General features: G+C 40.3%; 1 protein-coding gene across 1 annotated transcript in view; it reads left to right on the forward strand.

Moving 5' to 3' along the window:
* The window catches only part of LOC121483554 (transmembrane 9 superfamily member 2-like), an 84,914-nt gene that overhangs the window by 2,481 nt on the left and 68,065 nt on the right, over nt 1-14,368 (forward strand). Inside the window, exons 2-5 of the mRNA XM_041742207.1 lie at nt 483-550; nt 2,847-2,940; nt 6,641-6,768; nt 6,993-7,122. Coding sequence (XP_041598141.1) covers nt 483-550; nt 2,847-2,940; nt 6,641-6,768; nt 6,993-7,122 — 420 coding nt within the window. The remainder of the gene's footprint in view (nt 1-482; nt 551-2,846; nt 2,941-6,640; nt 6,769-6,992; nt 7,123-14,368) is intronic.

Here is a 14,368-nt window from a genome sequence, read left to right on the forward strand (position 1 = left end):
TACCTGGGTTTTTTAGTCACATAGTAACCCTCCCTGAAGAGCACCGATATTACCAGTTTTTCATGTATCCTGCTAGGGACTTCATGAATAAATGAACAACTATGTATTTATATTATTCTTTTCCTCTTTTTCTTTTTTACACAAATGGGAGCATACTGTTCTCATCTTCATGTGCCTTTATCATTTAACAATATAGCTTAGAGATCAATTTATATTATTGTGTAAAGAACATCCTTGTTCTTTTTTTTTTTTAAAAAAAGATTTTATTTGCTTATTCATGAAAGAGAGAGAGAGAGACAGAGAGAGAGAGGCAGAGACACAGGCAGAGGGAGAAGCAGGCTCCATGCAGGGAGCCCGATGTGGGACTTGATCCCGAGACTATGGGAACATGCCCTGAGCCGAAGGCAGACTCTCAACCGCTGAGCCACCCAGGCATCCCTTTATTTTGTATTATTAATGAGTGCTTTCTTTTCTTTTTGTAGTCATCCATACCACTATTTGTAAATAGATTGGACTCAGCAGAATCTGTTCTACCTTATGAATATAATACGTAAGTTATAAGTATTATAATTATATCTGATATAATTGATATAATTTTGGTTATATCATAACTCCAATATTATTGTGTTAAAATGTGTTTTAAGTTTTTAAAGATAGTGAATGAAAGCCCTGGATATACTAAGAGACATGGTGGTAATTTTATAATAAAAGTAACAGGAACAAAACAATTAGGATAGAAAGCTTTCAGAGTGAGACAAATGCTTAAAAATTTAGGAAGTTGCTTCAACGTGGATGGAACTGGAGGGTATTATGCTGAGTGAAATAAGTCAATCGGAGAAGGACAAACGTTATATGTTCTCATTTATTTGGGGGAAAATAAATAATAGTGAAAGGGAATAGAAGGGAAGGGAGAAGAAATGGGTAAGGAATATCAGAAAGGGAGACAGAACATAAAGACACTTAACTCTGGGAAATGAACTAGGGGTGGTGGAAGGGGAGGAGGGCGGGGGGGGGGTGAGTGGGTGACGGGCACTGAGGGGGGCACTTGACGGGATGAGCACTGGGTGTTATTCTGTATGTTGGCAAATTGAACACCAATAAAACATAAATTTATTATTAAAAAATTTAGGAAGTTGCTATACTTGATTATTCTAAGAAAAGCAAATCAGAAATTTACTTCATTTTGGGCTTTAAGAAATCATTGCGGAGTTGTAGTTTTTTTCTAAAACATGGGATATGAAGGTTTATACTAATGTTTTTAATGGATGCAAGTGCTTAGTTTAGTGGTGAGCCAGTATCACATCATCAAGATCAATATCAAGCATTTGAGAATAACAACAGGGATCCCTGGGTGGCGCAGCGGTTTAGCGCCTGCCTTTGGCCCAGGGCGTGGTCCTGGAGACCCGGGATTGAATCCCACGTCGGGCATCCTGGTGCATGGAGCCTGTTTCTGTCTCTGCCTCTCTCTCTCTCTGTGACTATCATAAATAAAAACCAAAAAAGAAAAGAGAATAACGACAATGTACTTTATCGAAAAATAATTGTAGCTCCCCTTGGTATTACTTTATTTCCAGTAATTAAACAGAAGTAAAGTCAGATCTAATTTCCATTAAAATACTAGGTTCATTTTTTAAATTTTTATTTATTTATGAGAGAGAGAGAGAGAGAGAGAGAGAGAGAGAGGCAGAGACACAGGCAGAGGGAGAAGCAGGCTCCATGCACCGGGAGCCCGACATGGGATTCGATCCCGGGTCTCCAGGAACGCGGGCCAAACTGCTGCGCCACCCAGGGATCCCAAAATACTAGGTTTAAATGTAGGGTGTAAGCATGAGCATTTAAAATATTACACAAGCCTACCATTGATTTTTATCTTCTACCATTTTATTTATTTTTTATTTTTAAAGATTTATTTATTTATTTATTTATTTATTTATTTATTTATTTATTTGTTTATTTATTTATTTATTTATGAGACACAGTGAAAGAGAGGCAGAGACACAGGCAGAGGGAGAAGCAGGCTCTATGCTGGGAGCCTGACGTGGGACTTGATCCCTGGTCTCCAGGATTAAGCCCTGGGCCGAAGGCAGGCGCTAAACCGCTGAGCCACCCAGGGATCCCCACTTCTACCATTTTATATTCAATTTTATATATTGACATTTACTTAAAGGTAGTTGTAATTCTTTTCATGTAGTAACCATTTGATTTGTGTGTGAATCTGTGGGCATGTATTTGAGGAGGGATTATGTTGTTAAGTTCCCCTTTGATCTGAACTGATAATAGCAGTTTCTCAATGTCTCAGGTTAGAATTAGTACAGATTTGAAACTGCTCTTTGCTTATTTTTATGTTATTTGAACTTTAACCCTGAAAATACTGTTAGTTTTTTTTAAAGATTTGATTACCTACATTACAAGCATCAAGAGCAGTACCATGAGCTATTTATTCATTTATTTATTTATTTATCCATCCATTCATGAGAGAGGCACAGAGAGAGAGAGAGAGAGAGAGGCAGGGACACAGGCAGAGGGAGAAGCAGGCTCCATGCAGGGAGCCCTACGTGGGACTCGATCCCAGGACTTCGGGTTTGCACCCTCGGCAGAAGGCAGGCACTAAACTGCTGAGCCACCCAGGGATCCCTACCATGAGCATTTTAAATAATGAATTCATAGCTGTAAGAGGTTAAACAATTTAAAAAGGAATCTATAATGAGGTCTTTAAATCATAATTAGACACTTTCTGGGTCATGTTTTTAGAAGTATCTACCATTAATGGTGAAGAGGCTTGACAAATTACAAAGATAGATTTCTTTGCTGATTTTTTTTTAACCTTACCTAAACTTCTCCTCTAGCTTTGACTTCTGTCAAGCATCCGGAAAGAGAAACCCTTCTGAAAATCTTGGACAAGTACTATTTGGAGAACGAATAACATCATCTCCATATAAGGTTATTCAGCGGATCTTATTAAATATTATTTTAAATTGAATCTTTTCAAAACTGGCTACTTAAAGTTGTTGCAGAGTCTTTGTTTTCAAAGGAGGTAGAAGAAAAGGAAAAATAGGATGTGGTGTTGCCAGAAGAATGCATGAAAATGTGCTCTTCAAATTCTCTGCAGTAGGTAGTGGTTCCAGATAAAGATTTTGCCTTTCAAATTTTATTTTTGCTTTGTAAAGAAAAAAAAGTTTACTTTATTGTCCCTGCATATTTTGGGTATGGTGGTATAAGCAGATGTCATTGGACTGTCATTGTCTATTGATTTTACCTTCAATATCTTAATAGATATGAGGATAGAGTAAGGATGTTTTCATAAGCAGTATGATTATGAAGGCATTAACTTTTTTCTTCTTTTTTCCAAATTCATTGAAGTCTACTTGAAGTACAAAAAACTGCACATATTGAAAGTATATGCTTAAAAAAAAAGAAAGTATATGCTTTAGGGGAGGCTGGCTGGCTCAGTCCAAGGAGCATGGGCCTCTTGGTCTTGGGGTCATGAGATTGAGCCCATCATGGGGTGTAGAGATTACTTAAATTAAACTAAACAAAAAGAAGAAAGTATATAGTTCACTCAATTTTAATTTATGTATGCATTTGGGAGACCATCAGGCTTTAGGTTCTTTTTTTTTTTTTTAATATTTGTTTATTTATGATAGACATAGAGAGAGAGAGAGGGAGGCAGAGACACAAGAGGAGGGAGAAGCATGCCGGGAGCCCGACGCGGGACTCGATCCCGGGACTCGGGAGCCCGATGTGGGACTCGATCCCGGGACTCCAGGATTGCGTCCTGGGCCAAAGGCAGGCGCTAAACCGCTGAGCCACCCGGGATCCTCAGGCTTTAGGTTCTTTTAAAATTATTTATTTTGAAATAATTCTAGATTCACAGGAAGCTACCAAAAAACCATGAACAGGGAGCTGTCATTCATTGTACCTTGTGCCCAAGTTTGCCCAATGATAGCCATCTTGCATGACTGCAGTACGATGGCAAAACCGAGGAATAGGCATTGGTACAGTGCACAGAGCTTATTCAGATTTCACTAGTTTTACCTGTACTCACTGGTGTGTGTATGTATGTGTGTGTGTATGTCTGTGTGCATGTGTGTGTGAGAGAGAGAATGAGAGAGAGAGAGAGTGGGGGCGGGGTAGAGGTAGAAAATCCTCAAGCCGACTTCCTGCTGAGTGCAGAGCCTGACAACAGGGCTCGATCTCCCAACCCTGACATCATGACTTGAGCAGAAACCAAGAGTCCGACGCTTAACCAACAGCCATCCAGGTGCCCCTGTCTCCTCTTTCCCCCATTTTCTATTTGGATTGTTTGTCCTTTTACTATTGAGTTTTCAGAATTCCTTATATATCCGAGGTGTGATTCCTTTGTTGCAACAGTAGCTTGCAAATAGTTTTTTCCCAGCCTGTAGCTTGTGTTTTCATCCTCCTTTTTTTTTTAAAAAGATTTTATTCATTTATTCATGAGACACACACACACACACACACACACACACACACACACACACACACACACAGAGAGAGAGGCAGAAACACAGGCAGAGGGAGAAGCAGGCTCCATGCAGGGAGCCCGATGTGGGACTCGATCCCGGGACTCTAGGATCACGCCCTGGGCGGAAGGCAGACACTCAACCGCTGAGCCACCTGGGCTGCCCTTCATCATCCTTTTAAAAAAGATTTTATTTATTTATTCATGAGAGACATAGAGAGAGGCAGAGACCTCGGTAGAGGGAGAAGCAGGCTCTCCGCAGGGGAGCCTGATGCCAGACTCAATCCCAGGACCCCAGGACCATGCTCTGAGCCAAAGGCAGACACTCAACCCCTGAGCCACCCAGACATCCTGCATCATCTTTTTTTTGTTTGTTTGTTTTTAAGATTTTATGTTTGGGGCACCTGGGCTCCCCACTCAGCATTGAGTCTTCTTTTCCATCTCCCTCTGTCCCTACCCCTGCTCATGCTCTCTCTGTCTCTCTCTCTCAAATAAATAAAATATTAATTTTTTTTTGTTTTTAACTAATCTCTATACCCAATGTGGGGCTCAAACTCATGATTCTGAGATTAAGAGTAGTATGCTCTACCAACTGAGCCAGCCAAGCAGCCCCATATTTTCATCTTAAGTCTTTCACAGAGCAAACATTAATTTTTATAAGGTCCAATAATTAAGTTTTCTTTTTATGGATTGCGTTTTTGGTGTCAACTCTAAGGAGATGTCATAGCCTTTAGGTCTTAATAAAGATTTTCTTTCATGTTTTCTTCTAAAACTTTATAGTTTTAAGTCTGTATATATTTAAGTCTGTGATCTATTTTGAGTTATTTTGTACAAGGTATGAGGTTTTGGATAGAAATTACAGGTTTTGGGACAGCCCGGGTGGCTCAGCGGTTTAGCGCCGCCTTCGGCCCGGGGCATGATCCCGGAGACCCCGGATGGAGTCCCACGTCGGGCTCCCTGAGTGGAGCCTGCTTCTCCTTATGCCTGTGTCTCTGCCTCTCTCTCTCTCTCTCTCTCTCATGAATAAAATAAATAAAATCTTTAAAATAAAAAAAATGAAATTACAGGTTTTGTTTTTGGTTTTGATTTTCAGGGTCTTTTGTCTTAAATGTGCAGTTGCTTTAGCACTATCTGTTGAAAAGACTCTCTATCCTTCCTCCACTGAATTGCTTTTGCACCTTCGTCAAAAAATCACACTGACATAGTTGTGTAGACCTATTTCTGGGTTCTCCACTGATCTATTCCTTTGCTCTGTGTGTCAGGCATTAGCTGTTTGATAATTAAAGTAATACAAAATACTCCCATGCAGTACCATTGTCCTAATAGATAAGTGAACTTTTTCAAGAAATGCTGTTCCTTGGAATGAAGAAACATGATGGTATTTAAAAAAAAAAAGAAAGAAAACAGTGTTCTTTTCAGTTGCCAAGAAGAAACTTTTTGGTTAATATTTGTATGATTTCAGGCTATGAGGTGATAACCATAACTATTTTTCATAGTTTCTTTTTGCTCATTATTTCCTGATTGATAACAGTGCTCCTTTACCCTGATAATCCCCCATAGCTAGACTTGTACATGAGAGGTTTCGTAGTAAAAGTATCAAGTATTTTATTATCACTTCTTTGGTAACAGCTCTATTGAGAGACATTCATATGGTAAATAATTCATCCACTTAAAGTGTCCAATTTTTTAAAGTAAGCTCTACAGCCAAGATGGGGCTTAAACTCATAGCCCTGGGATCCAGAGTTGCATCCTCTATTGACAGAGACAGCCAGGCGCCCCTTAAAGTGTCCAATTTAATGTTTTTTAGTATAATCAGTGTTGTGTGATCATCACTACAATGGATTTTATTTCTACTTTTAAGTAAAGGGTTCTATATATATCAAGGTGCTTTTAGGAAGCTACAGTGGATATTATATCCCACCTTATATGTTCTTGAAGAAGGCAAATTCTGCTTAGTGGTAAAAGTATATTATGTGTGTGCGTGTGTGTAGTATAATCATTTCAGATATGAATGGAAATTCAAAGGAGATAGTATTGAGCATGATGGTACACTGAAGTCTCTGAGGGAAAGTTTTATCTATAAGATAAAGTGCTTATTTTGTGATACTTGTTTCATAAAATTTACTCAAATCTTTTACTCTTTTAATACTTTCTTAACAGTTTTCTTTTAACAAAACGGAAACATGTACAAAAGTTTGTGTAAAATCCTATGATACAGAAAATGACAACCACATGAGAAAGCTGGCTTTTTTGAAGAAAGGAATGCAGCTAAATTATCAACATCACTGGTAGGTTTGAGATAACACTGAGATAACATGACTTAATTTTTGAAGTCTTTTCTGAAGTAGTTTTGTTTTTTATAAAGAAGTAGTTTTAATAGATACTTGAAAAGGTATGCTATTCTTTGTGACTTTGACTTAAAATTTGAACTTTAATATATGCCAGAAGATATTGGTACTGCTTGGCGTGAAATGGTTGTTAAATCTTTTATTTTTAAAATATTTATATTTAGGATTATTGATAATATGCCAGTAATATGGTGTCAGGATATTGAGGATGGAAGAAAGTACTGCTCACCGGGATTCCCGATAGGATGTTTTATTACCAAAACGGGTGTATCGAAAGATGCTTGCATTATCCATGTAAGTGTTGAGAACTTGTTATAGAAATATAAGAATGCTGCTTCACTTATAATTTGCTTTCTATTATTGTCACTTAGCCAACATTAATGGGACACCTACCATTTTCTAGGTTTTGTGCTAGGTGTTGGGAATACAAACTTAAGTACACATGGTCTCTGCCCTCTAGAAGTTCACAGACCTGAGTAAGGAGACAGACCTGTAGACAAATCAGTACAATAAAATATTCTATGATAGGAGACTACAGACAAGGAGGATATAATGGAGAGAATGAAAAAATATTTGTGAAATAAATGGATGGGTGAGCATTTATAGGAGGGGAAATCAGTGTGATCAAGAACTTGGAAATCTGAACCAGGATGCTATGAATGGGGAGCCGAGCATGTCTGTGGTATAAGGTTTAGGGTTTGGGAGGTACAGCTAGAAATGAAACTGAAACAGGGAGTAGTAGGCAGCAGCCAGGTCATGGAGGGAGATCCTCTGTGCTGTGGTAAGGGAAATCGTATTGAATGCCTGTTATGTGCCAGGAGCAATGTTATATTACTTTATACAGTGACTAATTTAATCCTTAGAACAGCGCTATTGCTAGGATCTACTGCTGCCATTTTACGGATGATGAAACTCAGTCTCTGAGAGGTTGTGACATGACTAGAGGCATACAGCTAGTTAAGTGGCAGCAGTAGGACTCCACCTCAGATCTTCTTAGCTTAGCAGTCCCAATCACATTGTTTTGCCTTGTGGTTATCAAACAGTCTCCCCCGGGGCCCTAGACTAACAGGAGTGTCTTGGGGTTGTCATGGAGGATGACTAAAAGGCTGAGTGGCCATGAAAGAGCTCAACCGGGACAGCACTGCTTTCAATCTGCTTTATGTGTGGAGACTTGATGCAGGTCAGCGATGGGGACAAAGTAGACGGGAGAAGGAATAGTATAGGATGACTGCCCAGTTTCTGGCTTGGTTATCTAACTGATGGTACCCTTAACTATTTCTTTCCAGAAAAAAGGGCAATACTTCTTAAATTTCAGTCATTTATGCACTGTCATCTTGGCGGTTTTTGCCAAATCCGAGGCACCGTATATTATTATTTATTAAAATTTTTTGTGTTTATTTTATTTACTTTTATTTATTTATTTTTATTTTTTATAATAAATTTATTTTTTATTGGTGTTCAATTTACCAACATGCAGAATAACACCCAGTGCTCATCCCGTCAAGTGCCCCCCTCAGTGCCCGTCACCCATTCACCCCCACCCCCTGCCCTCCTCCCCTTCCACCACCCCTAGTTCATTTCCCAGAGTTAGGAGTCTTTATGTTCTGTCTCCCTTTCTGATATTTCCCACACATTTCTTCTCCCTTCCCTTCTATTCCCTTTCGCTATTATTTATATTTCCCAAATGAATGAGAACATACAATGTTTGTCCTTCTCTGATTGACTTACTTCACTCAGCATAATACCCTCCAGTTCCATCCACGTTGAAGCAAATGGTGGGTATTTGTCGTTTCTAATGGCTGAGGAATATTCCATTGTATATATAGACCACATCTTCTTTATCCATTCATCTTTCGATGGACACCGAGGCTCCTTCCACAGTTTGGTGATTGTGGACATTGCTGCTAGAAACATCGGGGTGCAGGTGTCCCGACGTTTCATTGCATCTGAATCTTTGGGGTAAATCCCCAACAGTGCAATTGCTGGGTCGTAGGGCAGGTCTATTTTTAACTCTTTGAGGAACCTCCACACAGTTTTCCAGAGTGGCTGCACCAGTTCACATTCTCACCAACAGTGTAAGAGGGTTCCCTTTTCTCTGCATCCTCTCCAACATTTGTGGCTTCCTGCCTTGTTAATTTTCCCCATTCTCACTGGTGTGAGGTGGGATCTCATTGTGGTTTTGATTTGTATTTCCCTGATGGCAAGTGATGCAGAGCATTTTCTCATGTGCATGTTGGCCATGTCTATGTCTTCCTCTGTGAGATTTCTCTTCATGTCTTTTTGCCCATTTCAGGATTGGATTGTTTGTTTCTTTGGTGTTGAGTTTAATAAGTTCTTTATAGATCTTGGAAACTAGCCCTTTATCTGATACGTCATTTGCAAATATCTTCTCCCATTCTGTAGGTTGTCTTTTAGTTTTGTTGACTGTATCCTTTGCTGTGCAAAAGCTTCTTATCTTGATGAAGTCCCAATAGTTCATTTTTGCTTTTGTTTCTTTTGCCTTTGTGGATGTATCTTGCAAGAAGTTGCTGTGGCTGAGTTCAAAAAGGGTGTTGCCTGTGTTCTCCTCTAGGATTTTGATGGAATCTTGTCTCACATTTAGATCTTTCATCCATTTTGAGTTTATCGTTGTGTATGGTGAAAGAGAGTGGTCTAGTTTCATTCTTCTGCATATGGATGTCCAATTTTTCCAGCACCATTTATTGAAGAGAGACTGTCTTAAAAAAATGAAGAGACTTTCTTTCTTCCAATGGATAGTCTTTCCTCCTTTACCGAATATTAGATGACCATAAAGTTCAGGGTCCGCTTCTGGGTTCTCTATTCTGTTCCACTGACCTATGTGTCTGTTTTTGTGCCAGTACCACACTGTCTTGATGACCACAGCTTTGTAGTACAACCTGAAATCTGGCATTGTGATGCCCCCAGATATGGTTTTCTTTTTTAAAATTCCCCTGGCTATTCGGGGTCTCTTCTGATTCCACACAAATCTTAAAATAATTTGTTGTAACTCTCTGAAGAAAGTCCATGGTATTTTGATAGGGATTGCATTAAATGTGTAAATTGCCCTGGGTAACATTGACATTTTCACAATATTTATTCTGCCAATCTATGAGCATGGAATATTTTTCCTTCTCTTTGTGTCTTCCTCAATTTCTTCCAGAAGTGTTCTATAGTTTTTAGGGTCTAGATCCTTTACCTCTTTGGTTAGGTTTATTCCTAGGTATCTTATGCTTTTGGGTGCAATTGTAAATGGGATTGACTCCTTAATTTCTCTTTCTTCAGTCTCATTGTTAGTGTATAGAAATGCCATTGATTTCTTGGCATTGATTTTGTATCCTGCCACGCTACCAAATAGCTGTGTGAGTTCTAGTAATCTTGGGGTGGAGGCTTTTGGGTTTTCTATGTAGAGTATCATGTCATTGGCGAAGAGGGAGAGTTTGACTTCTTCTTTGCCAATTCGAATGCCTTTAATGTCTTTTTGTTGTCTGATTGCTGAGGCTAGGACTTCCAGTACTATGTTGAATAGCAGTGGTGAGAGTGGACATCCCTGTCTTGTTCCTGATCTTAGGGGAAAGGCTCCCAGTGCTTCCCCATTGAGAATGATATTTGCAAAAAAAAAAAAAAAAAGAGAGAATGATATTTGCTGTGAGCTTTTCATAGATGGCTTTTAAGACGTCGAGGAATGTTCCCTCTATCCCTACACTCTGAAGAGTTTTGATCAGGAATGGATGCTGTGTTTTGTCAAATGCTTTCTCTGCATCTAATGAGAGGATCATATGATTCTTGGTTTTTCTCTTGCTGATATGATGAATCACATTGATTGTTTTACGAGTGTTGAACCAGCCTTGTGTCCCGGGGATAAATCCTACTTGGTCATGGTGAATAATCTTCTTAATGTACTGTTGGATCCTATTGGCTAGTATCTTGTTGAGAATTTTTGCATCCATGTTCATCACGGATATTGGTCTACAATTCTCCTTTTTGGTGGGGTCTTTGTCTGGTTTTGGTATTAAGGTGATGCTGGCCCCATAGAACGAATTTGGAAGTACTCCATCTCTTTCTATCTTTCCAAACAGCTTTAGTAGAATAGGTATGGTTTCTTCTTTAAACCTTTGATAGAATTCCCCTGGGAAGCCATCTGGCCCTGGACTTTTGTGTCTTGGGAGGTTTTTGATGACTGCTTCAATTTCCTCCCTGGTTATTGGCCTGTTCAGGTTTTCTATTTCTTCCTGTTCCAGTTTTGGTAGTTTGTGGCTTTCCAGGAATGCGTCCATTTCTTCTAGATTGCCTAATTTATTGGCGTACAGCTGTTCATAATATGTTTTTAAAATCGTTTGTATTTCCTTGGTGTTGGTAGTGATCTCTTCTTTCTCATTCATGATTTTATTAATTTGAGTCTTCTCTCTCTTCTTTTTAATAAGGCTGGCTGATGGTTTATCTATCTTATTAATTCTTTCAAAGAACCAACTCCTGGTTTTGTTGATCTGTTCCACAGTTCTATTGGTCTCGATTTTGTTGAGTTCTGCTTGAATCTTTTTTTTTTTTTTTCGAATCTTAATTAAGTCTCTTCTTCTCCTGGGTGTAGGATCTATCTGCTGTTTTTTCTCTAGCTCCTTTATGTGTAAGGTTAGCTTTTGTATTTGAGTTCTTTCCAGTTTTTGAATGGATGCTTGTATTGCGATGTATTTCCCCTTAGGACTGCTTTTGCTGCATCCCAAAGATTTTGAACGGTTGTATCTTCATTCTCATTAGTTTCCATGAAGCTTTTTAATTATTCCTTAATTTCCTGGTTGACCCTTTCATCTTTTAGCAGATCTTTTAGCAGACAAAAAAACCACTGGGGAGTATCTTCTGTTTCTGTATACTTTAAGTACCTTGACTTCCCCTGAACTTGTCAGTTAGTTGGTCTTCTGGGGGAGGGGCCTGTTGTGCTGATTTTCAGGTGTTAGCACTTGGGGGAGCTGCTCTGCCCCCTGCCTGGTGCAGGGCTCAGTGGGGGTTGTTTACTCCGTGAGGCCCCAGGAGGAACAACCCCAGTGGCGGGGGCAGCTCTGGGACCCTGGAGTCAGCTCCCGCAGTAGCTCCGGGGCTCTCCGTCTGCAGGGCCTGGGGGCTCCGGGGCGGGGCCGCTGATCTGCTCAGCTCGGGGCAGGAGCGTCCTTGCTGTCCTGGGCCCTCCCGGCCTCTGCCTGTCCCTGGGGGAGGCCGGATCCTGGGCTGTGTCCCGGTGCCCTGTGCTCCGGAGCCTGCGCTGTTGGATTCGCGTTCCCGCCCCGCAGCCCCCTCCGTGGAGCCGCCGCCCGAGCCCCTCCGAGCTGTTCCCGGAGCCGCGCCGCCCCCTCCGCGGAGCCGCCCCGGAGCCCCTCCGAGCTGCTCCGGGTCCCACCGTGCACGCTGCAGCCCTTAGGGAGCTCGGCGCACTCTCCGGGGCGCAGTTCCTCTGTTACTGTCCCAGGGGGCCCGAGGGCATCCCCGCCCTCCTGGGTCCTGCTCCAATTCCCCGGGAGGCCTTTCCGCCCGGGAAGGTTGGTGCAGCTCCTGCTCCTCCGGGACGGGGCTCTCCTGTCCTGGGGACACTCGCCCCGGCCTCAGCCCGGCTCCTCGCGGGGCCCCTCCCCCTCGGAGTCCTTTTGTTTCTTTATTTCTTTTTCCCCATCTTCCTACCTTGATAGAAGCGCGAACTCTTCTCACTGTAGCGTTCCAGCTGCTCTCTCTTTAAATCTCAGGCCGAATTTGTAGATTTTCAGGATGATTTGAAGGTTATCTAGGTAATTTGGTGGGGACAGGTGATTTGGGGACCTACTCTTCCGACATCTTGCCCCTCCTCTGTGTTTATTTTTAGTAATCTCTATACCCACATTGGGGCTTGAACTCTTGACCCCAAGATCAAGAGTCATATGCTCTTCTTACTGAGCCAGCCAGGTGCCCTTGAATTGTTTTTAAAATATTTTTATTTTTAAGTAATCTCTATACCCAAAGTGGGACTCAAACTTGCAACCTTGAGATCAAGAGTCACGTGCTCTACCAACTGAGCCAGCCCAGAGCTCCATTATTTATCTAATTTTGATAATCCATAACAAATTTACTTAGAAAGGAAACTATAATATCCCAGAAAATATAGGTTTAGTGTACTACTTATATTTTTTTGTTCATCACTTTCAAATATGTAGATATAAAAGTAGAGTAGAAAATACTTTTTCACCTGCTACCTAAAAATCATCTCATCTATCCCCAATGATATGTATTCTTCACAATAGGAAACATTGAGATAGGGAATATGGGAGGAGAAGCAACAAACAACTGCTTAATTGATAATTGATAATTCTTTTAAAGTAAGGGAAAACGGGTACCCGGCTGGCTCAGGTCATGAGTTCAAGTCCCACGTTGGATGTAGAAATTGCTTAAATAACTAAATAAACTTAAAAAATAAAGTAAAAGAGAATTGGCAGAAGAGAGGAGTTAATGAATAGGAGAAATTTTGATTAATATAGTCTGTGTTTGATACCATATATGAAAATGGGTTCTTTGGGATGATGTAAGGCGCCTGCCTTCCGCCCAGGGTATGATCCTGGAGACCCAGAATCGAGTCCCACATCGGGCTCCCTGCGTGGAGCCTGCTTCCCCCTCTGCCTGTGTCTCTGCCTCTTTCTCTCTCTCTAGGTCTCTCATGAATAAATAAATAAAATATTTTTTAAAAAACCTCGTACAACCCAGAGGTATAAAGAGTACAAAGTGAGAATCTCTCTATAATCCACCTCAATTTTATTTTATCTTTTTTTATTTTATTTTATTTTATTTTAAAGATTTATTTATTTATTTATTCATGAGAGACACAGAGAGGCAGAGACACAGGCAGAGGGAGAAGCAGGCTCCATGCAGGGAGCCTGATGTGGGACTCGATCCTGGGTCCCCAGGATCATGCCCTGGGCTAAAGGCAGACGCTAAACTACTGAGCCACCCAGGGATCCCTCCACCTCAATTTTAATAGATTCTTTTTATGGATATGTAATTTCTTAATCTAAGTGGGATTATTTTATATACATATGTAAATAATATATGTATATATATGTATATATATATTTCTGTAATCTACTTCTTTGTTTGTTTTAGAGGTTTATAATGAATTTCTTTCCGTGGTCAATATCTATCTACCTATCTATTCATATATAGATGGAATACAAGAACAAGAAAGTGCTTATGCTTTTTAGCAGTTTCACAATATTTCATTGTGTGGATGGAACATAATAATTTTTTAAAGGCTCTCTTTTTATTCATTTTTAAAAGTTTATTCACTGGGACACTTGGGTAGTTTAGTCAGTTAAGTGGCCAGCTCTTGATTTTGATTCAGGTCATGATCTCAGGGTGGTGAGATCAAGCCCATTATCAGGCTCTGTGCTCAGTGGGGAGTTGAAGCCTGCTTGAGATTCTCTCCTTCTCCTGCCCCCTCCCCTATTTATTTATAAATAAATAAATCTTTTAAAAGAGTTTATTTATTTTTAAGTAATCTCTACACCCAACGTGGGGCTTGAATTCAAGACCC

This window comes from Vulpes lagopus, chromosome X, assembly GCF_018345385.1.
Source record: "Vulpes lagopus strain Blue_001 chromosome X, ASM1834538v1, whole genome shotgun sequence".
NCBI classification, from domain to species: Eukaryota; Metazoa; Chordata; class Mammalia; order Carnivora; family Canidae; genus Vulpes; species Vulpes lagopus.